General features: G+C 34.9%; 4 protein-coding genes across 4 annotated transcripts; 2 read left to right on the top strand and 2 right to left on the bottom strand.

The window, feature by feature from the left end:
• Positions 1 to 6,362: 6,362 nt before the first annotated feature.
• LOC124848534 (5'-3' exonuclease family protein) lies at positions 6,363 to 11,579 on the top strand. Its single transcript, XM_047326226.2, has 18 exons — positions 6,363 to 6,519; positions 6,609 to 6,725; positions 6,817 to 6,875; positions 7,014 to 7,073; positions 7,189 to 7,242; positions 7,374 to 7,422; positions 7,537 to 7,584; positions 7,697 to 7,762; positions 7,836 to 7,886; positions 8,206 to 8,325; positions 8,399 to 8,483; positions 8,601 to 8,682; positions 8,896 to 9,010; positions 9,154 to 9,210; positions 9,306 to 9,352; positions 9,443 to 9,497; positions 11,137 to 11,227; positions 11,328 to 11,579. Exons 1-17 carry the CDS (start codon positions 6,508 to 6,510, stop codon positions 11,206 to 11,208), a joined length of 1,149 nt encoding a protein of 382 aa, XP_047182182.1. The 5' UTR covers positions 6,363 to 6,507; the 3' UTR covers positions 11,209 to 11,227; positions 11,328 to 11,579.
• A 1,328-nt stretch (positions 11,580 to 12,907) lies between these two features.
• Positions 12,908 to 14,487, top strand: LOC124848535 (germin-like protein 5-1). The gene is made up of 2 exons (XM_047326228.2): positions 12,908 to 13,135; positions 13,779 to 14,487. Exons 1-2 carry the CDS (start codon positions 13,027 to 13,029, stop codon positions 14,321 to 14,323), a joined length of 654 nt encoding a protein of 217 aa, XP_047182184.1. The 5' UTR covers positions 12,908 to 13,026; the 3' UTR covers positions 14,324 to 14,487.
• A 1,551-nt stretch (positions 14,488 to 16,038) lies between these two features.
• Positions 16,039 to 19,968, bottom strand: LOC124848537 (Glutamyl/glutaminyl-tRNA synthetase, class Ic). Its single transcript, XM_047326236.2, has 6 exons — positions 19,725 to 19,968; positions 19,078 to 19,174; positions 18,708 to 18,861; positions 17,269 to 18,392; positions 16,627 to 17,094; positions 16,039 to 16,442 (listed from the first exon to the last, which is right to left on the bottom strand). The coding sequence occupies exons 1-6, from the start codon at positions 19,862 to 19,864 to the stop codon at positions 16,224 to 16,226; spliced, it is 2,202 nt and encodes a 733-aa protein (XP_047182192.1). The 5' UTR covers positions 19,865 to 19,968; the 3' UTR covers positions 16,039 to 16,223.
• Positions 19,969 to 21,105: 1,137 nt separating this feature from the next.
• Positions 21,106 to 26,601, bottom strand: LOC124848536 (phytochrome A-2). Its single transcript, XM_047326232.2, has 5 exons — positions 26,200 to 26,601; positions 23,524 to 25,588; positions 22,385 to 23,201; positions 21,636 to 21,926; positions 21,106 to 21,497 (listed from the first exon to the last, which is right to left on the bottom strand). Exons 2-5 carry the CDS (start codon positions 25,574 to 25,576, stop codon positions 21,287 to 21,289), a joined length of 3,372 nt encoding a protein of 1,123 aa, XP_047182188.2. The 5' UTR covers positions 25,577 to 25,588; positions 26,200 to 26,601; the 3' UTR covers positions 21,106 to 21,286.
• Positions 26,602 to 27,868: the final 1,267 nt, after the last annotated feature.

Raw genomic sequence — 27,868 nt, 5'->3', positions numbered from 1 at the left:
TGGTTTGTAACATGTATAAGCTTGTCTTGGGTGAGGCGCTGTATCAGTGTTCCTAAACTAGAAAGCTTTTTCAGTAAAGCTCACGGGTGAATTTGAAAGGAAGAGGATGTGATCCAGTGATCCAGTGCCAGTGGCTATATTATCAAATTCGTAGACTGTTATGTTCTTTACAGCTGAATCCTGCATATATCACATGCTTTCCCTAATTATTCCCTCTTAATTATATCTCCTCTGGATAATCTTCATAAGGAATAATTAATCATCATTAAGTGTTTGTATAACTCTAGACTACATTTTTTATTTTTTATGATGCTGGGTAGGGGAATGAATCGGATTGAAACTTGTCCTTGGTTTGGCACCAGACAACATTGTCAGAAGGAAAAGGATCCAATACTATCCCTGCTACGAGAAAAACCACAATTACCCCTACAGTTTATGAGAGGCACAATTCAAATGCCCATTCCTCCAAAATCGACCTTCCATCCTCCGGTGACAAATGGAACTCCATCATTTTATTTGGGTCACAAAAAATATAGAAAAAACAACATTTTTAAGGGGAGAAAGTTCAATGCTTCTTTTTCAAAAATGTTAAACAAAAGAAAAATTTCAGGTCCTAGCCGGCCAGATCCCTCGAATTCAAGACACATGCAGCTTCATCCTGACTCCAAAAATGTAAAAAAATGTGTTAGAAAAAAAAAACACACAAAAAATCCTAAGTCAAATACTCAAACCAAGGTTCACATGATACAGCTCATATGCTGTCCTTCATGTCCCAGGAAGCTCCATTGTTAGGCAAAAGTTCACGAACCTCAGTTTACCCCTCTTATCCTCTCATAGAAACTCAGTTTCGCCTTTTGCTTTGGTGGTTAGTCTAGTTCCAATGACAAAACTCGCTTCTCCTTTGAACTGTCTCTTTCAAAAATAGCAATCTTACTTCTACTATCTCAATCATACTGAACCTTTTTCTGTTTGAAAATCGTTTTCATTTAGAAAGCACTTTCTTTAATTTTGGTATGTTCCACCATGTTCGATTGGTGTGTTTACTTAGCCCCACCAAATTCCTGAGAAAACAAGGACACAAGACCAGTATCATATCTGTATTCTAAGGCTTCCTGTCAAAGAATTTCCAACTCATGCTGTTGTCCTTTGAGTAGAATGTCAAAACATTCCGTGTGATAAATGTCCCGCATCGTAGAAGTCAATAAGCTGGAGTTGGATTTTGATTGTATATTAATGATTGAAACACTAGATTATTGGTTAAGATACATCTTAAGAATTGAAAATTAAGAATTGCATTTAAACTTCATAAACCAGCCAAAACTGCCAGCAAATTCTGAGCATAGACTTCAAAACTAATAAAGATTGTTGCTCATATCCCACTCCTTAAAAGCATAGGTAGGACTAGGATCAGATGTAGTCAGAAACAAATTCTCTTTGGTTCAATATATATGTAGGCTAACACGTGAGAGAGTGGAGTTGAGTTTCAAATTTAAACTTTGATGAAGATAAAAGTAACATGTCATTGCCGTGGTGGGCGCCAATCAATAGCCACTGGTCCAGTGTTGGGAGAAGTTGGCAATGCAGTTGAAAATTTTGGACCAAACCTATCAATTTTTAGTCTGTATGACAAACCCTTTTGCGTGTGTGTGGCATTCTATGAATGAATATAATAATAGTTTGATAAAGGCTATACAGATGCTTCTGCATCTCATCAAAGACACAGTGTTATGGTCCTGAGTTCATAAATGCTCTTTTTCATAAAGCTTGATTTGTTAACCCCACCCTCCATGCTTTGTGCTTGTCAATGACACACCCCTTCTATCACTTTTTTCTCACAATGGTCCATGACTTTTCCAAAGTGATTGAGCATGTGTTATCTCAAGTTACACAAATCTTCTGTTCTCTTTTTCTTCTACGACTTCCTACTTCTAGACACATACACCGTGTTCCAGTAGTTTTCAACCTTGGCAGTTCCACTATTGTTGTTTCTTGTTGCCCACGACACGCTGCTGCTCTCTCATCATGCTGTGAGTTCGTGCCAGAATCTGTCGCTTCTGAGTCTGCCTACGTATGCGTGTGAGGATCATTCAATTCAATAGTTGTTTAACAAAACTTCCAAAACGCGACACTGTTAACGTTCACAAGAAACGGAACCTCATCAACCAATCTTTTAACTTTTTTTTTCAAATATTTAAAAAAAATAACTTAAAAAACTAATAAGGTTGAAGTATAATGTGGTAGTATAATAGTAGTAGCTGGCATTGGCGTGTGGTGTGTAATGTAAGTGCATCGTGTTGTGGAAGTGAAGGGACTTGACCTTTGTGGCGTTGGTGTTATTGTAAAGTATAAAATGATGGTGGTGCCTAAATGTATAACATGCATATGGTTTGTGTCTATGAAACTCCTTCATAATTATTGCCAAGGAACAAAACCTAGGGAAAAAGGTTGGGGCAGGCAACACGTGGAGTGTAAAGAAGAATGATTTTTCTTTTCCGTTTCAACATTATATTTTTAAAAAAATTAGAAAATTTATAACATATATAACTATAAAATTGTGTTTAAAAATTTAATCTCCTTTTTTTCTCTAAATAATAAAATAAAATTGATTATAAAACACAGAAGATGTTTAAATTGTCTATTAGATAACACATTAATATGATTCCTGAAAAATGTCTTAATACTTTTAAAAGATTATACCGCGTGGAAAACATCCTGTGACACTGTCTTTAATGAATGAGATTGTTATAGAACATTTTGATTCAATCAACAAATATCTCAATTCTCTGTATCCCAAACATTTGGATTCCATAAAGAATGCCCCAAACCAATATTGATAATTAAAACTAACACAAGTGACTCATGATGATTCATTAAATCTCCCCTGGAAGGGCAATGATCAACAGCATCCACTGCCTCCATTAACATAAATGCATATATGGAAGGGGAACTCAAACTTATTCCAAAATGGAGTATAAGTGTCACAGTTATTATTGTTTAATCAGGAAAAAAAAGTATTATAGATCGTTTGATAAAAGGGAAGAGTAAAAGCAACAAGTAAATAGGTCGATAAAAAAAGTCTAAACAAGTGAAGCAATATAAATAAATAAATATGAATAGAAAGAGAAAAATCTAAATCAATTACGGAATTTAGATTATCCCGTAAACGATGTTAAAGAATTATTAATAAGATGAGAATTTATATCTGACTTAATTTTTTCTGTTCACATTCTTAGAGTTGTAAGTTGAATTACAATTTTTATCCAAATCCTAAGTTATAAAATAACTCCTAATCATAATTAAAAGTATGAAATTGTGATTTGTTTGGTTAGCCAAAAAAAATTAAGAATGAAAAAAAAAATTAACCAAATAATCAAATAACTAAGTAAATATGAAAAAATATATCAATTTACTTCAAGAAAATGTTAAATTATTGACAAAATTTTAGCCACAGATTTTTAAATTTTAATTATTGATAAAAATATTCATTTATAATGAATTTGTGGATAAATTAATTTTTTTATGAACACAAATATTTGTTAATTGAATATGGCAATTTATAATGTTTATTTTCAACAAATATTTTTTATTGATAAAATTTATCGGTAATTTAAATTTTTTAAAAGCTATCGCTTAGTTTGTCGATAATATTAAAAAAAAACGTTGGTAAATATGGTGTTAGTTCAATTTTTTTAATATCCATATGTGAATATGTCTATAGTTGTATTTTTTTAAAAATTTGTTGGTAAAATAGATGTTAATTATTCCCCAAAAATTGATAAAATGTTTGTTATAAAATGATTAAAAATAAGTGAGAAGAATAAAAGAAGGAGATGATGTAGTAACCATGGAATCTAGTGTGGTGTTCATGAGTTCTTTTTACACAATCTAATTTAGAATTATCTTCACAATGTAAAGACATAGAAAATGATATTTTAGAAGTGGTAGTGATTTAAAATTAGTAAGACTCAACTATTTTGTTATTAAAAGGTTTTAATATAAATGATTTTGTTATGAATGAGTTTAATTATTTTAAAACGCACAATCTTTCTAAAAACCATTTTTCTATAATTCTATAACTTATCTCTAAGAGTTTGCATCCTCTATTCGTCTAATTGAAGAATTGAGAATGTATGATTGATCATGACGACGAGCTCTCTGAGTTGGATCTATCAATTTTTTTCGTTTGACTAAGTTGAATTCAATCTCTTTCCCCTGTTCTTTTCTTATATCGGTTGCATGTGGATCCTGCTCAACTTACATGTATCTTTTGAGTCATCAATTTGAGTCCTTGTTGATCAGTGATTCTAATGGTATACCCTAATCGTGTTTTTGTTATTCGTAGGAGCAGATAGAGTTTCCTATGTGTTTGGAGCCATTTTAGCCTTTCTAAAGCGTTTTGGTCATCTATAAGGTAAGTGAAGCTAAATATCTTGTTTTATGCTTTAAATGTTATCAAATATGAAATTACATGCCCGACTTGTCTAAAAATGATGGTTGAATGGTTGCATAATCTAATGCATTGAATTGGTTTTGTGTAGTTTGAAACTGTTTGCTTGGTGTTAAGTTGAGGGATTGGGAATCTAACAATTTGAGCAAATTGTTACTCATTCTAACACCTAAAATTGTTTTGAACCATTAATTGAATCGATAATACTAATTTGGTCATCTGAATAGGTTCCTAATTCCCTAATTCAGAGTTTTGAAATGTGTAGTTTTATGGTATGGTGCTGAGCAACAATTTTATCGTTGAGCAGCCTAAATGCGAATGGTACGGTGTTAAGATGTTACTTTGTACCGTTGAGCACCAATTACCATTACAAGTGAAAATGCGATAACTTTGGCATTGAGCACTAGAAACTAATGTTGAGCACCCCTTATTGCGAGGGATTTTGTGATGAGCGTCTGCCTGAGCATCACTACTATTTTTTATGATTTTTTTATTCTCGATTTTGGCTTAGAATGGTTTTACACTATTTTCTATAAGTATATAACATGCATTATGATGCTTCATTGGTTAATAACATGATTATGAACATGTATAGAGTTTATTCATGTATGAAATTGTAATGATAATGAGCTTGTTGTTGCTTATGAATATGGTATATGTGTTTGACATAATTCCATGAATCTAGTTGAGAAATTTTATGTTAGTTAAGTAGTTTTATGTATTGATGTAGGCATTCCAAAATGAGAGTTATCTTGACACTTTAATAATTATCCAATCTCAAGTAGAGAAAAGTGGAGTATGTGGTGAGAAAAGCAGAAGGTCCTAGTATATAAGCATTAGTTTGGTCCTAGACACCAAAAGGATTAACCTTGTAGGTGGTAAACCCTTTTGTTTATGACTTTGCAAGAGTATATATGTTACTACAATTGCATAACTCTCAAGAGTTTAACATCAATACATATATGTTTACATGGTCAAGTCTAGAATAAATAATTACATAATTTAGGATTGAATGATATAACTTGCATATGTATTAATATCTTTGTTTTTGTTGCATGATTTATCTTTTTTAGTAAATTAGCTTACCCTTTGTTTTTTTATGTATTTGTTTTTTCTTTTACAATAATCACTTAAATTATACGAAGAAATGATGATATCTCTATGGATCATGTGCTAAATGGTAAGCACAAGTTTCAAATAGAATGTTAGATTTTTGCAAATTAAATCTTTTTGTAAAGTTCTATTATTATATTTCAAGTTGAGTGTAATAGAACTCTTAGTTATATTCGTTATATATATATATATATATATATATATATATATATATAAGTATTAGGTTACTGAAGCTCCCCTCAACTCCCAGCCACGGCAAGTAACCTTTTAACATCAATGAATTACGTTCCAGATCATAGCCTTTACTTAAAACAACCATATTATATAAAATTATTATTTAGCCATTTTGTGTTCCAATGTGACATAAATGTAACGTAATGTGGCAACGTTACACATACTTACGCGAATGACAAATGGCGCAACGTGTGGTACTCTGTTTTAAACATCATTCTTGAATAGATTTTGTTTTTTCTAAGAAAAAACAACAATAACCTATACCACCATATATCTGAGTTCTTATGTTCTTGTTTAACAATGATAATGCCAAATGATTTTCCCAAGTATTTACAGTATATTTTGAAAAGCAGATTTCAAGCGTGATATATTTATTAAAAGTTTTAAGTATGTAATTTTTAAACTATATAATACACAAAAATTGAATAAAAAACCTTAGTAAAATATATATATATATATATATATATATATATATATATATATATATATATATATATATATATATATATATATAAAGACTTTTCATGGGCTGTTTGGGCAGTTAGACAGAATGGGCTGAGAGGCCCAATACAGAAAATATCAATTGCTGAAGAGAGGAGTGCGCGGGAAACAGTTTGTTCTCCTCTTTCTTTTTCTTTCTCTTATTCTGTCACACAACACTCCTTTCATTTGATTTTTCTGCAAATTTCTGTTTTCATTGGTAGACAACCCAAATGGGTATTAAGGTAGTGGTTTTTTCATCATCCCAGTCCTCTGTTTTCTTTTCAATTTATCATAGTTAATATTAATTTTGTTAATGTCGATTGTTTTCTAGGGTTTAACTAAGCTTTTGTCGGACAATGCTCCAAAGTCCATGAAAGAGAACAAATTCGAGAGTTACTTCGGTCGCAAGATCGCTGTTGACGCCAGCATGAGCATTTACCAGTTCCTTGTCAGTACTTCCCTTCACAACACTTACCTAGTTTCAACAGCGATAATGATGCATTATAGTTACGTGTGTCATGTCTTGGATTTTGGTGCAGATTGTCGTTGGAAGAAGCGGAACCGAAATGCTCACTAATGAAGCTGGTGAAGTTACCAGGTATATGCAGTAATAACTTCTTATGTTTTCAATCAGACAAGGTTAATTGTGATTCGGGGTTCTGGATTCAGTTTCTTCCTTTCGATGATAAATGTGGTTCGCTTTGTGTGATGATGGTGTTGGTTATGTGTCTTGTAGTCATTTGCAAGGGATGTTTTCGCGGACAATCAGACTTCTAGAAGCTGGGATGAAGCCAGTGTACATATCTATGCATTTTAACTTTCTCAAGCTTTTCTTTTCTTGTAGCCCTCCGAGGATGAGTTTTTTTTTGTATAGACTGTGTGTGCTGAATTTTTCTAGTGCTGGTGTGCAGATATGTTTTTGATGGAAAGCCACCAGATTTGAAGAAACAAGAGCTGGCAAAACGGTATCTTTAGTGGATATTCTGTTTTTTTAGAGAGTTATGATTTTTGTTATGAGGTGGGGGTTTTATATACTACATAATTGTAACTTATAGAAAGTTCCTCAATAATGCTTTTCACACTGAAATTCTGTTAGTTATTCGAAGAGGGCAGATGCTACTGAGGATTTATCAGAAGCCTTAGAGGTATATGCGCAGTTTGTTGTTGTCTTTTCTCTTGGGATCCTTTTGTGACAGTAATTTTTCTTCTCTTAAATCAATATATTTCTCATCTGTGGACTGGTTCTTCTTCTCATTTAGAGTGCCAATAAAGAAGACATTGAGAAATTCAGTAAACGGACGGTGAAGGTGGGCTTTTTGTTTCTTATTGGCTTTTATTTGAAAAGTTTTGCACGTTGTAGATAGATAAAGAACATGAATGTTGGTACATGGTATTGATGCTATCTCCGTATTCTTGTAGGTGACAAAGCAGCATAATGATGACTGCAAAAGACTTTTAAGACTTATGGGCGTTCCCGTTGTTGAGGTGACATTGCATTACTAAAGTATTCATTGTTCTGTGCGTTTTTCCCATCTGATCAATTTTTTGGGTTCTACAGGCACCCTCAGAAGCAGAGGCTCAATGTGCTGCACTTTGCAAAGCTGGAAAGGCAAGCTCATACCTGTTGCGTATCACGTGATTTTTGAACTGGTTTCTTGAAATCTAAAGTGATAATGATATTACTAATGCTTTTAAAACAATAAAGAGACTTTCTGGAAACAAAAAGATTGAATACTGATTTAAATTTTTACCACTTTTTCTTATAAAATCCATTTAAATTTCAGTTATGTTCTTGCTTTCATACCTTTTTCTTTGGATAACCATGCCTTCAGATAATTTTATCAACTCATTCCTTCAAACGAATTGGTAGCATTTCCTTTAATATAAACTTTCTATAGAATTTATGCTGAATGATTTATGTATTGTAGGTTTATGCTGTGGCTTCTGAAGACATGGATTCCTTAACATTTGGTGCTCCTAAATTTCTTCGCCACTTAATGGATCCAAGCTCAAAAAAAATTCCAGTGATGGAATTTGAAATTGCAAAGGTCTTTTTAGCTTTCAAGATACTTTATTTTTTTACTTTCTGACATGCTCACGTTGGCATTTCTTTGGTTTCAGATTTTAGAGGGGCTAAATCTGACCATGGACCAATTTATTGACGTATGCATTCTTTCTGGCTGTGATTATTGTGACAGTATTCGAGGTATATTTCAACCCATATTTATTTGTATGATGCCTGGTCTAAGCTTGGTTTTATGATGTTTGAATCAGCTCTACATGCAATGTATATGATATAATTGATAAATGATATGTGCCACAGGAATTGGGGGACAGACAGCTTTGAAACTCATACGTGAACATGGCTCGATTGAAAATATGCTGGAAAAAATAAACAAAGAGAGGTTTTTTTTCTTTCTATTGAAAATTAACATCTTTTGCTTATGCAATTTAGTTAGTGTTAGTCGCATGACATAACCTTGTGGAATAAGGTTTACTTGTTTCTCTGTTGTGACAACCAATCTAAAATACTCTTTTTGAATGCTAGGTTCATGATATTTAATTATGATATTGCTTTTTCATCCTTGGAAGTACTTATACTGAGTGCATTGGTTCAGGTACCAAATACCAGATAATTGGCCATATCAGGAGGCCCGACAGCTTTTTAAAGAACCGATGGTCTTAACTGATGAAAAGGAACTTGATATTAAGTGGACTGCTCCAGATGAAGAAGTAAGATATTCAGTTTTAGAACTTCAATATCATTTCAAGTGTACATGGACTCTCATACGCAAATACATTATATTGATTTGTCTATCTATCTATATATTGTGTTCTTTGGCAATATAATTAAGTTGTATTGTGTTGCCTTACAGGGGTTAATAACATTTCTGGTAAATGAGAATGGCTTCAATAGTGATAGAGTGACTAAGGTATGTAGAGCTCTATATAGTATTATTTTGGATTGCTTTAGTACGATTTCAATTGCCTCTTCAGGAAAATTCAAATGATTTATATATGAATGTAGGCAATAGAAAAGATTAAAGCAGCAAAGAACAAATCATCACAAGGCCGGTAGGTTATTCTTAAGTCTTTGGACATTAATGTTAAACCTTTCTCGTTTCTTCTTGTACCTAACTCCTTATTTTTCTTTGGAAATAACAGATTGGAATCATTTTTTAAACCCACAGCAAATCCATCAGTACCGATTAAACGCAAGGTATGTATTCATTATGTCTATCATCTACCAAGATGTGGCCATCCGTAATTATTTTAATTTTGCAGAAAACTTGCAAGTTCTTCACCATAACTTTTACGATGAGAATTTTGGTTGGCTGTGATTCAGTTAATCTGTTTTTTCTCCCTAACTTTTCTGGCTGAAACTAAATGATGAACTATTGTTTCTTTGCATTATATTCATCATCTTAAGGTTTAATATGGATGATGAAAAGCTCTCCCATTCCATGAAAATGTATCATAAACATAATTTGTGTGAAGAATAGAGTATTAATTTTTGGAAGTTTAAAGTACAGATACAGGCCATGTTCATATGTCAACTCTGTCACTTTGTTTTCTTGTGATTGAATATCTGCTAAAAAATGTGATGAGAAACTCTTGTGTGTGTGGAAGCAAAATGGTTATCATATCATCTTCACCCTAAAGTGGATTTGGAGCTCTTCAGCCCCCTTGTTCACATATGTTTTTCACTGGTAATAAGTCCAAATAGAAAAAAAAACAAAAGCAGGAATTTTTCCCCATATTTACTAGAAATCTTAAAATCGACATGCTAGATAATTTTGGCTACAATTAATGACAGGAAATCAAATGCATGCTTAGATCTTTCAAACCAGCAATTGAGCGTAAGATGTTCTCTCTGCAAACTTGTAACTGGTCAAGGCCCATGGGTTTTGGCAACTTTAGCTTGCCAATGTATAATCTGGGTTCCGAGCTCCATACCTTTGTCTAGAGGTGTCTGATTTGGTGCCTGAAGCTGAATATCCCTGGTGAACCTCCAAAGTCATTCTGTGCTTATGCATATCTATCTTTCAGTCCAACATATAAGTGTTAACATGATTACAGTCAGAATGATAAATTATAGCTTTTTACAATCTGTTCTGATATTATAGTGATTCTTCCACAAATTTTGCTTAAGTAGTTTTGAAAACTATGTCAAGCCTTCTTACGATGCTCGAGCATATTTTATTACCAGTATGTATATCTCTTACCTTTGATTTATTGTCTGTGGCTTCACTTTTAATTCCTTTAGCATGTGGGCTTGTGGATCTTGTCAATTACTATTATAAACTTGTTTTGGAAGAAAAGCAATAGGGACTGCATAGCTTGTTTTACCTTATTTGAATGTCCGTTATTCTGTGTCATTGTTTAGGAGATGTTTAATCTTTTTCTTTTTTGCTGTTTTTTACTATTTCTCTCTTTTATGTTTTATCAATTTATTGATTATAAAAGGCCGTCCATTGTATATATTATTAGCTTCTGCCCTAATTGCTATATTTTAATAAAGCCCGACACGAACATTAAAGTTGGATTGGCACAGTAAAGATCAATAGACATTCTACTTGTGGTTGAGTTGGTTATGTGAAGTGCTGATTAACATTTTAGGTTGGCTACTTGGCAAAACCTGAGTAATGGGTTGGTCCCCTTCCTTTTACACCCTTGATCTGCTTTAGAAGCACCATCTCTAAAAATATATGCCTATAGAAACTGAACAAAACAGAATATTTCTTCCCTGTTAAATAAAGCATTCAATGAAAAATACTGGGAGCAGTCAAACCACCACCCTCGAACAAATTACTGTTTTGCTTTGAAAGGTCCATGCTTTGACAACTTTTTTTGGACAGGAAACACCATCGAATAATGCTAAAGAAACTAACAAAAAGGCCAAGGGTGCTGGTGGTAGGAAGAAGAAATAATTTGCTGTGTCTTGATGAGGTTAGAGTTCGGAATGTCATTCAATTTTTTTCATCGCCTATTTTACTTCCCCTTTTGCATGCTTTGTTACCGTGCCTCTATTTTTCCTGGTATGTTGCAGTTAGTCTGAAGGAGGATCAAATGCGGTACTTCATTTTACAGAGATAGTCTCAATCCTCCATTAATGGATGTAATTTAACCAGTTTCCTTTCCTGCTGCATTCCATGACTATTTCACTTAATTTTGTCAATTCTGGATATTTGGACGCACCCAGTTGTATTTACTAGTTACTATAAATTAAGGTTTTGTTAGAAGCTTCTACACTGGACAAACATCTAATTATGTTTATTTTATGAGATGGTATTTAACTGTATCTACCTTCAATATGTACAAGACTTCATCCAACTTTGGCGCAACTTTTTCAGACATATCTAATGCAATACTGTCAAAATATGGTTCAAACTTAAACATCACTTGGGGCTGGGTATCCAAACGATGAAGTAGGTAAAAAAAAGTCGTGGATGAATAATGATGCCACTGTAGCAAAACAATAATTGAGAAAGATGCACTGGGCTTGATCCCAAAATAAGTTGTCTTGCTATAGATACTTTATTTTTATTGCTGACAAATTGGTTTAGATTGCGATTGGCAATTAGTGCAATTTTTAGTAACTGATAAGTCGTTACTTTTCCTATACTGTAGACAACAAATGGAAATATTCTCCAAAAATTATTTATCGAGTTCTACATTTTGCATTTTCTGTTACTAAAAAGAGATTAATAGGAATGCCAAGTCATTGAGCAACAATTCCCAATAATCGAGTGTGCCCCTGCGCTCTGTCAACTCTTTTGTTATTATGATTTTTCTTATCTATTTTTTCTCCGATGAGACATCACTGCATTTTGAATGTGAAACTGCAACTAATTTCTAATGAGCTAATGTCCGCGAACGAGTTACTAGGTTGGTATTAATGACAACTAGATGACTAGTTATTTTCCTTTGCAATTAGTATACGAGGTTACTGTCTTGTCATTGCTCTCATTTAATAAACGCATAACGAAAAATGCTCTGTTCATCACCACCACTTACAATTTTAACATGTTATGCAACTTCATGTGCTGAGACGTGTGCATTTTGGATAAGCTTTTGGTAAGTAATAAAACGAATGGATTGCCAATTTATTAAAAGTCAAGTTATATGTATATTGTCTGTGTATTAAATTTGAAGGAATGGCAACATCATCCTGAGAACGAAATATGAACTTATGATGAACAATAAGACAAGAAGCAGTTTCTAACATAGAGTTTAATGTCACGCTCTCAATTAAGAACGTATCTTTACATTTGTACCACTTATTAAAAATAACTTTACAAAAAACTATTTTAACATCACGTGTCCTTTTGTGATTGATCTATATTAATATTTATGATTATTATTATTGATTGTATAATAATTTTAAATTAATCATACGTAGATAATATTAAAATATTGTCACAAAAATATTCTAAAAGAATTATTATCCAACTTAAAAGATTGAAGACGAAAAGCAGGGTCTGAGTATCTGGCGTGTGGGGCCTTTGTATTTGTTTGCCTTTGGGTTTTGGGTGATCCAATTGGATAAGTTTTCTTTAAGTTTAAGAAAGAACAGGATGTCCCAAAATATGAAGAAATAAATACCCATTATAAACCAAAGCTTGGATATCTGTGATGCTATAAATATTAGTGTTCATCATCCCAACACTTTCCAACTACCAACTACTTTGCCTTCTTCTTCTTTTTCCATTTGCATTTTCTTAACTTATTCCCTTCAAAATTATATTATGGCTAACCACACTATGAAGCTGCTCAACTTGCTTCTTCTCTTAGCCACCACCGTCTCATCAGATCCTGACCTTCTTCAAGACCTCTGTGTCGCTGACCTCTCCTCAGGTTCTCCTCTTTTTACACCATTCTATTCATCTTTTACATTTTATATTTATTTTCGAACACAATCCCAAAAATTAAAGCTTTTTATCTGAAAATTTGAGTTTCCCCTCAATTCTACTTGCAATTCAGTTTTACTGACAAAAAAACTCGGTTTGTAAATAAATTTCCAATTTTTTTAAACATGCAATCAAAAAAATGTCTGGTCCTCCTTTTTTCTGTTACCAGCAGTTTTTTCCTCTTTGAATGATTAAATTTGATCCTTTCTGTTCACTCTTGAATTCTTTTTTTCTTTGCTTACTTTGATTTTCTTTAAACCACGCCTAACTCAACATCAGTGTCCAAGACATTCCACTTCTACCTACTACTTTAATTTTGCTTTCTCCTGACTCCAGTGTTTAATCATTTTAACTCAAATATATATAGTATTCCCACTCACATCATTAACTTTTATTTGTCTCTTTCCTCTATTTATCAACACATCACACGTCAATACTTCCTTTGTTTTTATTCTTTCTAAAAACAACCGTAAATTGCATCATTTCAAGCATAACTCACAACTGGTGTATCAAAATGTTGTTAAAATTTATGTTAATGTATGATTGTCCTAGTAATTAAAGAGTGGTTGTTACTGTGACTAAAAAAACAGGTGTGAAAGTGAATGGATTCAGCTGCAAAGAAGCATCAAAGATAAATGCCTCAGATTTCTTCTCGAACATACTAGGAAAAGCAGGATCGACCAACAACACCTTTGGGTCAATAGTGACTGGAGCGAATGTTGAGAAAGTCCCAGGACTGAACACACTTGGTGTGTCTCTGTCAAGAATTGACTATGCCCCAGATGGCATAAACCCTCCTCACACTCACCCTCGTGCCACTGAGATTGTCTTTGTGCTTGAAGGCCAACTAGATGTAGGCTTCATAACCACTTCTAATCTCCTCATATCAAAGACCATTAGCAAGGGTGACATATTTGTCTTTCCAAAAGGCTTAGTTCACTTCCAACGGAACAATGCCAACGTCCCTGCTGCTGTCATTTCAGCCTTCAACAGCCAACTTCCAGGGACACAGTCAATTGCTACAACCTTGTTTTCTGCCACACCTTCACTTCCCGACCATGTCTTGACCAAGACCTTCCAGGTTGGTACCAACGTCGTTGAGAAAATCAAGTCCAGGCTTGCACCTAAGAAGTAAAAACTGCTACATTGGTTCGGCTATCTTGTGTCTTCTCAACAATAAATACTCCTTATTCATTCTTTCTGAAAAATTCAAAACCATTATCATATAATGTGAAGATAAATTAAAACTGCTTGTTCTATAAAGATTGATCCAGATAGCTAATTGTTTCTCTTTCTCCATTTTCTTTATCATCTCTTCTTTTAATCTTTTGTCATTCACCTTACATTTCGTGGTTGGAACAACTCATAAATTTGTTTAATAGTTTAAATTTGAAAGATCTTGCATTTCCGGTCATTAGTGTATAACATAATCTTCGATCTAAAACCTCAAAGTCATAGGTCTATGACTTTTTCCGTGTAAATTGTTCTTGTTTATGACGTTCCTTTGCTTTAAGCTTTTCTTTTTCCTTTTACTTTACCTTTACTTATCCATCAGTTAATACGTAACCATATAATAGGTAAATGGATCCCACAAGAACTGGCTGAGTCTAATAACACCACAGATCATGTTATCCAATGGCACAAACCAAATCTTAAATTAGGTTTTCAATTTCTACAGAGACTATTTTAATATGCAGAATTTCAAAAATCTTTTATCATTTGTAAAAAGATTTATTTTAGTATAGATAATGGTAAAGATTAAAAAAACTTACTTTACAATGTTAGAGTGATGGAATTTTCAAGATTTCAGAAAATAAAATATCTAATAGAGTGAACCTGCATCCATGAGAGTGAACCAAAAGTAGACTGTTAATCAAGTTAATATATTTTGTTGCCAATTTTTCGGTTTAAATCATTGCCATTTATGTGGATATATTTAATTCGATTATAGTCCTCCAGAAAGTATCTTATGATTTACTTTAGTAGTCGGAAATTTAGTTGTTTTGACAAATCCTTATTACTACTTAGAATAATGGAAATAGGCATGCTATGATTTTAATCATAAAAGTCAATAAAAAATTAACAAACCTAAATATAAATTTAGCTATATTTATAAATTACCAAAAATGAAAAAAATACTTTATCAGGAAATTTTTGGTTGAAAGCTCCTTGATTATAACACAACCATCTTTCATTATTGTGCCTCTTATAACAATAAAGTGGTGTTGGAGTAAAATTCACGGCATTTATACTAATTCCTCAAGTTACGATTTTAGTATTTCTGATTTAAACTGCTTTCAATTTTTAATTTGTTTATATTATATTATGCACTACGCTAAATGAAATTATTTCTTCTCATATTTTATTAAATTAAACAAAAACTAACAGTGACAACTAAATAACATTATTTCCTTATCTCTAGGTAATAAATAAAATATTGTAAAGGAACGGCGCCAAACTTTTCATTTGTAATAAATAAAATAATAAACTACAGCAAACTTATGTCATAATTTGTTTATTTATTTTATAAACATTATACAGCTTTCTTAATTCAAAAACCAAAAAAAAAAAACCTTTTTGTCTAGAAAACCCCACTCACAAACATTCCCTAGTAATCTATTTAGATGAGAGGAAAATAAATAAACAATAACAACGATACATCTTGTTTAGTTAAGAGAGATAATTAAGTTAACTTCCAAAAATTAAAATTAAAATTTTTCTCACATTTAATATCCTTATCCAGATTTGTTTACTTCTTTCCTCTGAAAAAAGAGAGAGGATAACATCCTAAGCTATCAAGTCAAGTGTTTCAGCAAATGAGTAGAAGTATTTTCATAAAGGCTACAGCAATTTGTCACAAAAGAGAAACAAAAACTTATCCAATTGCTAGTCAAAATCCACTTACAATTGTTTGCTTACAAACATAATACAGTGCGCTAGTAAACATAATAGTTCCACAAATTTGTTATCCTCATTACCAACAATGCTGAGTGTGAAAGTGGATTGTGTGCCAAACAGTTTTAAGGTCAAAAATATCACTTCGAACCTGTCTGCTGCCTGCCATCAGGAATTGCATAAAGCACAATGGGTTGTGAGGGGCGAATGAAGGGTACATCACACCTGAAATATCCCTTTCTCTCAAGCTGCAATACATCTCCACGCTGAAGATTTCGCATGTTGGAGTCTCCATACGCTAAAATCTCCTTTTTGGTACATGGGTTAAGCACGTCAATGAAATCCTCCCCCTCTTCAAGCTGCAGTCAAAAACAATAACATGAAATATTCTGTAAGAAATATTGGAAACAACTTTTATTGTTTTCATTTTTTCTAATACAAACTTAGGAAAACCAAACAACGCCTATACTTTTTCCTAATTTATATTTCCTAAATTTTTAGTCATAGAAACAAATGGGCTGAAACAACCGGATGAACACATACCTTTTTCTTTGTAATTAGGTAATCAAACTCCACCATTGTCAGGCTAACTAGTTCATCTATCTCGGGAAGCCAAGTGAGTTTCAATTTGGTGGTCTTCACAGATCCTTCAAGATGCAAAACACCACTCAACCCTGTGATATTTCCATCTTGGTCCTTCTCTATTTCCTTCACTATGGCATTTCCCCAATCCATCAGTGTTACCTCCTCACCTGCTGATATAGACTCTGCATCAACATGGTCAATCCAGATCCTTTTAGTATAAGTTGTAGCTTTATCTCCGGCAGCTTCATATTTCTTGTGTCGAGGTATGATGCGGACAAATGGTTTCTCAGGACCATCAGTGAGAGTCAACAACACACGTTTGTCTGCAATGACAGCAGTGTGTCTAGGACAGACAGGATCAATAATCTTCTTATTAATAGTCCACAGCTTGTCCCATTCCATGAGATTGAGATTTTTTGATGCACCCTGTATAGTATCAGAGAAGAGTCATCAATATTCTTACGCATATGACCAATATAAGATTGCACACACATAAAAAGGACAGCAATTGATAAACACAGTCTACTCATCATTTCTACTTTGAAAGAGAATGCATCTTTTTTCTTTATTTAGTAAATGAAAGCAAGAACTTCTACTTACTTGCTCAACAATAAACTGTATCAGTGCTTCAATTTTCAAACCTCTTCGCACAATTCCTTGCACAGTAGGAAATCTTGCATCATCCCATCCATCAACTTTCCCATTTTGTACAAACCATAGAAGCTTTCGTTTGCTGAGGAGAGTGTAAACCATATTCAACCGGCTGAATTCATAGATAAGAACTTTTCTAAGACCCATGTCCTCTTGAATTCGGTAATACTGAGCATTGCGGTCATGGTATTCACTTGATCGCAGGGCATGTGTGATTCCTTCTCTAGCATCAACATATGGACAAGCAAAATCATAAGTTGGATAAACTTTATACTTGGATCCAATTCTATGATGAGGCATTGGATTGCAACGATAATAAACAGGATCTCGAAGTGATTTGTTGGGGTCCTGCATATCCAACTTGCCCCGGATACAACACTGCAAGCCCCTCTCTGTTCCGGCAATCATTTCCTTCCACAATTTTAAGTTCTCCTCTACACTATTATTCCTGCATTTGGATTCAATGCCATCCATTCTTTCCTTTTGCATTTGTTCACGTGGAGTATCATCAACATATGCTTTACCCTGGCGAATTAAATTTTCAGCCATTTCCATCAACTCAGGGAAGTAATCTGATGTATAGGTAATTTCTTCATATTTAATACCCAAAGTATCAATATCTTTCAACAGGTTGTCCACAAATTCATTACTTTCTTTAGCAGGATTGGTATCATCAAAACGCACAATAACCTGGCCCTGGTATCTCTCAGCAAAATATTTGTTTAACAGAGCTGCTTTTGAGTGTCCAATATGAAGATAGCCACTTGGTTCGGGTGCAAATCGCAAACGGACTTTTCCAACTTCAGCATCTGGAAGATCTATTTCTGCTGAAGGTTTGCTTCCTCCTTTTTGGTTCTCAGATACAGCCCCATTCACATTCTTCGCTCTATCAGTGATTACGGACTGGTCTTTTGACTTGTTTGCTGTTGGCTCTCCCGATCCTTTTTTGCCAACATATGCGGACGTGACTTCGTTCAAGGCAGTACCATGTTCTGTCACTATCGAATTGAACCATCGTACAAGATTTGTATATTTCTTTGATTTCCTTAGACTTTCCCATCTCTTTCCAGAACCTGCAAATAATAGCAAAAATAGAATCTATCTGAATACTGGGTCATAACCTATAAGCTGCCAAGCTAACATGATAAAAATAGAGAAACCGAAGAGATTTATTTTGGCTACACACTACCACAGCATTATGTAAAATTATTGGCCATAATATAGTTCCTGTGCTCAAAAGAACAGCCACACACTAAACCTAGTAGATCCTGATGGTTTGTTGGCATGGATACAGCATAGCAATAACCTCAAAATGCAATCATAAACACCATGATTTTCGCTTCCATAGGCAGTTTGTGTAAAAAATAGACGTAATTAAAACATTTTACCTGCAAGGCCTGCCCAGATTGCTATGTCTGCAATTGACAACGAATAACCAACCAAAAATGTACGCTTCTCCAAGTACTCATCTATATATTTGCATGCATTCTCAAAAGCAGGGCCTGATGAGAGGATAGGAGCATACTCTATCCATTCATCAATCTGAAAAAGCAAAAGGGAAATGAAGAAATAAGATGATAGTGAGTTCATAACTAGAAGTAAAAGGATTCGCACAAAAGAACTATTTGGAAAACAATTCAAGAGATTAATGTAAAGCAACAGTGTAGTTGTCATGAAAAATATTCATCCTTCCATCTTCACTAAAACATCTTCAGGGACTCCATGCATTATTTTATTAAGTTACACAAAGAAAATCACCTGGCTAGATTCAAATGCATTTTGTCCATAGAAATTGGGAAGACTGGCAACCCGCCCAATATAACGTAGAAGAGCAAAAGTTCCTTGCAACTTTAGCCTGCAAAGTAAATGCACTCGTCAACTAATAATAGATAGTACACAAGGGTGCACTTCTTGTAAGAGAATAGGTGTTAATATCTAGCCATCACATAAACCCTTGTGTTTTCTCTCTTCAATTTCGAGATATTATTAGTACAATACGCACAGGAACCAAATTGAACATTGCCACAATCCATGTAAAACGCTATTCACACGGAAATGAAAGTCATATTAAACTTAAAACCCACATCACACTACATCATAAACGTACTAAATGATTACCATGGCTCCAAAATTGTCGATTGTACACAAAGTGGGGGCTTAAAAAATCAATTTGAAAAAAAATTTGCCAATCTTCTAGGATTGAAAACGAAATTCAACGCACATAAAAAATACAACGCTTCTGATTCTTTAGATTGAAGCATTTAACAAGTGCAGCTAGTTGTTATTCCGAGAAGTAAACATAGTGGGCGTGAAATGTTGAAGACTTGGGAGAAATGAACTTTGGGGAGGCGAAAAGTTGAAGAATTTGCAGAAATAAACAAATAGAGAGGAGATCGGAAATGTACCCATCGGAGAAGAGAAATGTAGGGGCCGAGTCGGTAGAGAGAGAGGTGTCAATCGAGGGAGATATTCCGGCGAGCCTGGCAGCGACGATTACCGGTAACGGCGGAGAAGATGCGGCGAAAGCAAAGGTTTTGATGTCCATGCTACGCTAGATTAACACTAAATAGACACTACACAGAACTTTGTTGATTGCTCCTTAATAGGTTCGACTAGGTTAAGGTGTTGAAGATAACTTGGATTTTATGTTCACTCTTCACTTCTCCACGTTCCAATTTTGACTTATTTTTTTGTTCTTTTTTTCCAACTGGGAGTTTTTGAACCCGAGCCCATTGAAAAATTGGCCCATTGAAAAACTTTCATCTCGAGATGAAGAAAAAGGAAGGTGTTTTTACTTTAAACGCAACATTTCCATAACAGCGCCTAGTTTTGGCAACTCTAGTAAAAAATATTACAAATTTTTAATGCACTGGCCAAGCCTTACCTGGTTTCCTTATTTTTTTTTTTTTTTAGTTTTAGTGCAAAATATTTAATGCTAAAAAACTGGGGAAAATTTTGAATGATTAGGAAATGAAAGAAATTTAAACAAATAAAAATATTATCCTATGTTTAGATCACAAGACTAAAATATTTTTATTATAAGATCCCTTAACAACTTCTTTCCGTTTTTATAAAACTTAAAACCATGCAATTTATTAGTTTATTCTTATTGCAAGTTCAAGTGAATTTATTTCAAGTCCAAAATATTTCAACTGTTTTTTTCCAGTTTCTTTTTGGTCATTAATGTGAATCAGTTGTACTGTTGTACAATGTACTCGCTAGATAAAAGAAACAAGACTAACAGATAAATAAAACTGTGTTCACAAATATAAACATGTTGTTAGGTTCCAGACTTGGGAACCTAATATCAATTCTCACTTTCACTCCAAGAAACACAGAAAGATTGGAAGAAATCAATTGTATTCACAGTAAAAGGTTTGTACAAACAGCACCCAGAGGCATAACCCTCTTCAACAGGTAAGTACCCGTTAACAATCTAAACAATCAACAACCCATAACTCTTCTAACCAGCCAGTATTTATACAATCTTACACGCTCCCCCCCTTAACTGTCCTAGACAGTTAGTTTGTTATAGTCAGTTGCACTTATTCCTTCTCTCATACACTAACCACCTTTTCTTATTCCTATCACATGTAGTCTATGTACAAACCAATAAACTTAAGACAACTTATACGGCTGAATGCAGAAAATAGTCACGTGAAAAACCATGGGTAAAAAGAAAAGTTAAAAAGCAGGATAGGTTTTAACGTTCTATTCTGCAACAAATGATTCGTGACGATTGCTGTTTTTGCTGAAAGAATAAAGAAAGAAAAACTGGACTGAGTATAGATGAAGAAATGAGAATAAGATTAATAATACATTATCTACAACGTACACGTTACAAGAAGTAGTTAAAGAAACGTGAAACAAATAAAGCGTTACAATGGATGCAATTAATTTCTAGCTCCGTCCTCTTTATGATGTACAAAACAGATTGTGTTGCATCATCTTATTCTTTTCCAAAACTTTAAGCTTTCAAATTATGGGCTGCAGCAAGTTCAGCAGAGAGGATAAAAGCTGATTTGCCTGCTTCCCTTAGATAGCGAACATCTCCATTCATGAGCTTCAACAGCTTTCTGCTGATCAGTAGGCTCATACCCTCCTCCGATTCTAGTCCATTATTTCCAAACATCTGGTTCAGTAATGCTTCTGGCACCCCACTCCCACCATGTGTTATGCTACATAAATACCAAAAGTACACATTAATTAGCTCTTTATGTGGTAATGCAAACTAAGTTAAGCTGTAAATCATTTTATAATGCACAGTACTTGAGTACAAATAGCATAAATCAAATTATTAAGCATAGAACAGTTACCTGAGCTCTAACTTAACAAGATGGACCGACTTCCCTAACTGCTCTTTGGTTAGAGAGCCTGCTACAGCAACCTGGCCTCCATTTGGTGTGAAATTGATGGAAATAAGTAAGAAGTCAGCCAAGACCTGCTGAAGCCTTAGACTATCACCGTATAAAGTTTCCATTACGATTTGTTCTGCAACATCATTGACTATTCGGATACTCTTTCCATTACTTTTTGTCATGACTTGGCTAAGGGAGGCAATCATTACTTCATGCAGAGTAAATTCAGCCATCTCAAGATCCAAGTAACTGTTAAACATAAGGGAGAGAAGATTTATAAAACTGTTAAGGAAAGATGCCAAGACAAATAAATGAGGGAAACTGTCTATTTTTTGATAATTTTTCACACACAAATTAACCTAGCACTACAATGAATAGTAAGCATCCATCTTTGATTATGCCTTCTCTAAAAAAAGCGTATAATTGAATATTCTATATAGGTAACACCATAAAAGAACATGACAAAACTAAATAACGAGAACTATGAGATTAACAAAACATGACAACAAACACCCAATATCAGTTGTGTTATAATAGTACATTTTTTTGGAGTTTATTTGCACGAATGAGGTTAACTTTGTAGTCTTGAGTTTCAGTGAGGTTTCAAATTGGAACTTCTTTGCTTTCATAGGAGCTCCACCTAATAAACTCTTCACAACACATAAATCTATATAAGGGAAAAATATAACAATAATCAGATATCATACCCGTCTAAGATGCTGTCAAGATCTGAGTCATCAAGAATTTTGCTAAGTTGCCGCTGGCACTGAGCACTAGTATGCAGAAATTGTTTCTGTTCTGTTCCCAATTCAGTACCCTCCAACATTTTCCGAGAAAATATAATCCCACATAAAGGATTCCTGATCTGCCTTTTCATGTAAGTTAATGCATTCAATCTCTTCAAGGCAGTTTTTTCAGATAGACGCTGAATATGCAATGCTTGCTGGAGTTCCGGGCTAGCTAGCTGTAAGAAGCAGAAGACCCCAGTAACTAGGCCCTCTACGTCCAACTTCTTACTCACAGAAAGTAGGCACTCTACATACTTGCCATTCCGAGCCAAGAAACCAAAAGCAACTTTCTCTGTTTCTGAGCCAGTCATGGCTTTATTAAGTACAATGCCAAAATTAACAAAAGCTTCTTGGTTCTTTAGTCGACAACAAGACATCTGGGTGCCAAAAACCTCTCCCAAAAGCATTTTATCCATCACCTCCTCTCGCTTCCATCCAGTTAACTTTGACATAGCTGGATTCCACTCACAACACCAGCCAAATTCATCTGTGCCAAATATAGGGGGGATTAATGGATTGGGGTTCTGTACAATTGCCTTGTAATCACCTTCAATACGGGTGAATTTGTCCATTACATTCTTCTGAGCAGTTATATCATGAGCCACAAAGCAAACACCAACAACATTGTCTCGAAGATCCCTGCTTGCACAAGCGTTTACTACTAGACTAATAGGACCAGAGTCCATCTTGGACCCGAACGTTTTGATCTCAAATTGAACATTCTTCTCTTCTTCACCTAATTAACAGAACATAGCAACAATTTAAAAATATGCAAAGCAGGTTAAAATAATCTAATCCCATTGTATCAGAGAAATTGTACCAAATCCTCCCACCGAGCCCCAAAAAATATAAAATGAACACAAATCCTAGGGTGTACCATTTCTTCTCAAGAAACTGTCAAAAAGACACCTTTCTTCTGAGAATTCTCAATAAATGCAACATTCATGGGTGGCTTTAGGAAACATAATAGACAAAAGACACAAACTAATTCGTCGACAGGGCTTGAAAAATAAAGAAAATAAGTGTATAGAAAAGGATAAGATGGATAAAGAACATACCTTGTAGTGCCAAGTCAAGCATCTTCTTGACTCTATCAGTTGAAGAATCCTCGACAAGTGTGAGTAAATGTTTTCCAATAGCTTCACCAACTGGAAGACCTGTCAACTCAGCAACTTTTATGTTCCACCCGTTTACAAGCCCATCGACATCAACTGCCAAAATAGGCACTGTTGCTGTTTCAATCAACCTAACCATCTCGCTTGTAACTGCTTCCAGTTCCTGCATCCCTTCGATCTTCAGATCACTTAGTTTTGTATTAATTGCAGTTGTCTGTAAATCTGTACCCTCAGAATCTCTGAATGCATTTCTCAGTATTAACTGTAAGGAATGAATGGCATCCATTTCATAGTCCTTCCACGGCAAGCTCCTTGCCTTCACGACTTGAAGGAAAGCCTTGAATGACGATCTCGGATGCATCCTCCTACCGTCATCTTTTTCTCCAGCCTCATGCTTTGCACCACCCCATCGGATTTCTGCAGCAGTGTGTGACCGAAACCAAAATACCACGTCTTTCGAAGTAATTCTGACAGCTGCCATTCCACACACAACATCACCCATAGAAAGAGCCGATGGGAAGCCTGCATCAGACAAGCTATCCGTACTCAAGCCTGTGGAATCCATATGGTACTCGGACAGCCACAGAGAAATCTCTCTTATCTGGGATTCACTTGGTGTCACTCCTAATCTCCATAACTTGTTCTTATATAAGAGTGCTGCTCCATCACATTTCACTAGATCCATTATATTAGGGCTCTGTGATACAATTCCAAGGGGTGCATCTCGCATCAGCATATCACACAAGAGTGTCTGTGTGCGGAGGATATTCTTCTCAATAATCTGATATTCTAACTCTATTTCTTTGTTCACATGGATGGCAAATACTTGGGCCAGAAATTCACAAGCATACCTAAGAGGAAAGGGAACGAACCTGGGAGTAGTGTTATGGCAAACTACCAAACCCCAAAGTCTCTTCCTTTTTTGTGGCTGAACAGCATCAGTGTCACCATCTTCTTCGTTGTCATTGACTACAACTGCCATGACCAGGGAAGCAATTGAATCCATGTTTGCCATGTATTGAGCATGACAACTATGAGGAGCCCTCAAGGTGGAACCACACAAAGTCAAATCAAATGGGAGTTTTTCATCTTGCAGAACTTTAACGTGTTTTGCATGACAATCAACTATCATACGGACCTTGTTCTTCATAAATAAAAAGCGTGAAGCCTGGGGAATATCTGTGGCTGGATAATGCAAACCCAAATATGGCTCAAGGCCTGGCTTTGTTATCTCAGCAATCACCTCCCCATGGTCATCATCGTGAAATTTATAAGCCATCACCCTGTCATAGCCTGTGAGCTCAAAAACTTCTTGAACCATTGTATCACATAATCTGTCCATGCTTCCACTAGGCAAAGATTGCAACCGGGTAATTGCTTTGGCAGCAAGCTTGTAAGACTGCAAGGCACCAGCTGCAGTCATGGGAACTTCATAAGGCTTGACTGGCTCAAAGTCAATGATCAAACTGCCAGTAACACGATGAATAATCGCATAAAAGGGCTTCCCAGAGGTCTTGCAATGAACAAGGATCGGGTTAAGAAGTGAAACCTCCCCAAATCCCAGAGCCTTTTGCAATGCAGAAGCACTAGGTGCTGTGAACAAAGTTTTTATGTCAGTGCCAATGCCAAGGGCAGGGTGGTCACCAACACTGGGGACAGCATGACTAACCATGGTCAGCATTTCAGGAGCGTTCTCACTGTATGCAATGACCTTGCATGTTTTCTCATCTAAAGCCAACAAGCATCCAAAAGGCTGAATCATCTTTCCTCTCTGTATGTTATGGAGGTAAGCTGTCGTAACTTTATCAGACCTTGGTTGATTGACTCCATCAGCTGTACCAGAGACTCGCACCGAACTGGAGTAATCAAAGGAACTACCAGACTCCTCAAAAGTTGCATGAAGCTTTGCATCTACAGTTGTCTGGGCAAGAACCCTAGCACTATGTCTTGATCTCCCTGAATTGCTGGATGATTGGCTGGGTCTCGAGGAAGACATTTTCACTCCAAACTGCACTTCAAATGTAAATATAAGAAGAGTAAGTTAATTGGAATCATATAACAACCTAAGAAAACAACTTAAATCTAATATCGATTTACTCCAATGCCAATCTCTCCTCTCCTGCTCATGTAACAATTCAACAGGAGAAGAACAAATTTCCAAAACCTTTTCAATATGACAAAGTATCCAAAGGCTAACCTGCCACTAATAACTTATTCTATTACCCAATCACAGAATACCAACAATCCCCACTCCTCACTTAAATAAACACACATCATTATTGTTCGTCTCATCTCTAGAGCCTATGCAAATTATGAACAACAACAACCCAATCATCCAACTCCACATGCTTACAGATAGAATAAAACTGGGCACTATTATTCTTGATTTTCAAGAAAATTGATCACGCTGTACGTCAATACAGAGAATAACTAAGAGCCGACAAAACAATTCCAGTAAAAAAATAACATATTAAGCTGAAAAAACAGACACCCATGAAAGTCAACAGGATAACATATATGGGGGAAGAAAAGACGGGATGGCAGGAGGAAGGGGAAAGGTAAAAGTAAAATCAAGAGAATAGAGAGTGGAGAAAAAGGTAAGGGTGGAAGGAAACGAACCTCGAAAGGGAAAGAGTGAGAAGAAGAAAAGGAAGGAAGCAATGAAGATAACGGATGTTAAGGGTTAAAATAAAGAAAAGAGGTGTGGGCAACAACACCCATGTCTCCCTTCCTCTCCGTGGAATCCAACTCCCTCTTCGAACTCACCACAACTGTGACCAGGGACCGCCATGCCATAAAGATATCATTTTTATAGTACCCACTTCCACAACCATGTGAATGTGAATGTGGGAGTTACTGGGGAACGAACTCAGACTGAAATAAATAATAAAAAAAACACTAAACAAAATCATCATTATTCGTTCAACAGTTAAATGCTTCCGATATTTATGAGTGGCCAATAAACAAAGATGAACATCTATTATTTTAGAATAACACTATCAATTTCCCCCTTCTTATGTTAAAAGCGATAAAACCAGGTGAGTGGGCATAATATTTAAACACTGTTAGAAAGTATATGAACAGTGAGTTAGAGTTGAAAACAGAGATTCGTGGTTTACCTAAAAAATTAAAAATTTACAGTGTGGAGATTAATAAAAAAAGATTTGAGCATTGAGTTGTGAGAAAAAAGAATTAGATTTGGTTTTACAGGGGACAAAAGTTTAGATTGTGTGTGAGAAAGTGTGCATTTATTAAGGATATAAAAAGTAAGTAAAATGTGCAAGTGGGCTTGGTGTTGTTATTGGTTCACTAAAACAGACAATAAGGACAGTTGTGGATCATGGATGGGAGGTTTTACTACGCCTGTTGCCTCCTGCTTTCACTTCATCACTTCCTTTCAACACTCACCTTCCATTTCGGATTTCATCGCGCCACCCAATTACACCCATCTCACAACCACTTTCATATTTCATATGTTAAATCTCATTCAATTTTTTTTAACTCTTATGGGGGGATGCAGTCCAAGTATATGTAATAATGTCACTGGCTATTGGAGAATGAATCAGCAAATGAAAAGGAGTGCGTAGAGTGAAAGAAAGAAGGGTTATTTTTTATTAATATTTGTGGGGTAATTCGCTGTGATTGGATAGCCGTCCCATACCTTGGGTTTGGAGATGAGAAAGAATAATAATAGTAAGAACAAGAAAGTGAGTTATGGGTATCACGTGCACTCCTCAAAGCTGTGTCATGCTGCAGCTGCTGTGAGAGTGAGTGTGTGTGTGTGTAAGACTGTAAAGTAAGAAAGAAAAAATGAAAAAAGAAAAAAGAATAGTTTGAATTCCATGCTAAATTCTGGGTTTGAATTCAAGGCACAGTGTCTGTCTGCGTGACTGGGCGTGGATCATCACAACCATAACTGACGTAAACCAACAAATGAGCCCATGCCGTGTAGCGCTGTAATCTTGCACTGTAGGGTCTGCACAACATTTTTTCTGAATCTAGTCATTTTCCTACCCTTTAAGGTTTCTTCTTATTTTATTCCTTTTTTTTATAACTATACTATTTTCATTAAATAATTTATTTGCTATTCTTTTATTCATAAAACAACAAACTGCATGTTCCCAACCGAACTTACTCGACCTATTTCTTTCTAATTTAAAAGAAACCTAAAATTAGTATGTTGATTCAATGAACACATGTTTGAAGGATTGCCATTTATTTTAGGCAACAATCATGGCCTTTGGCCTTGGTCATGTTGTCTTTAATTATTAGGAGATGACGCTTTGTA

Source organism: Vigna umbellata, chromosome 8 (assembly GCF_029865625.1).
Source record: "Vigna umbellata cultivar VRB3 chromosome 8, Vumbellata_1.0, whole genome shotgun sequence".
NCBI lineage: Eukaryota > Viridiplantae > Streptophyta > Magnoliopsida > Fabales > Fabaceae > Vigna > Vigna umbellata.
This window is presented reverse-complemented; position numbering and strand designations above follow the sequence as displayed.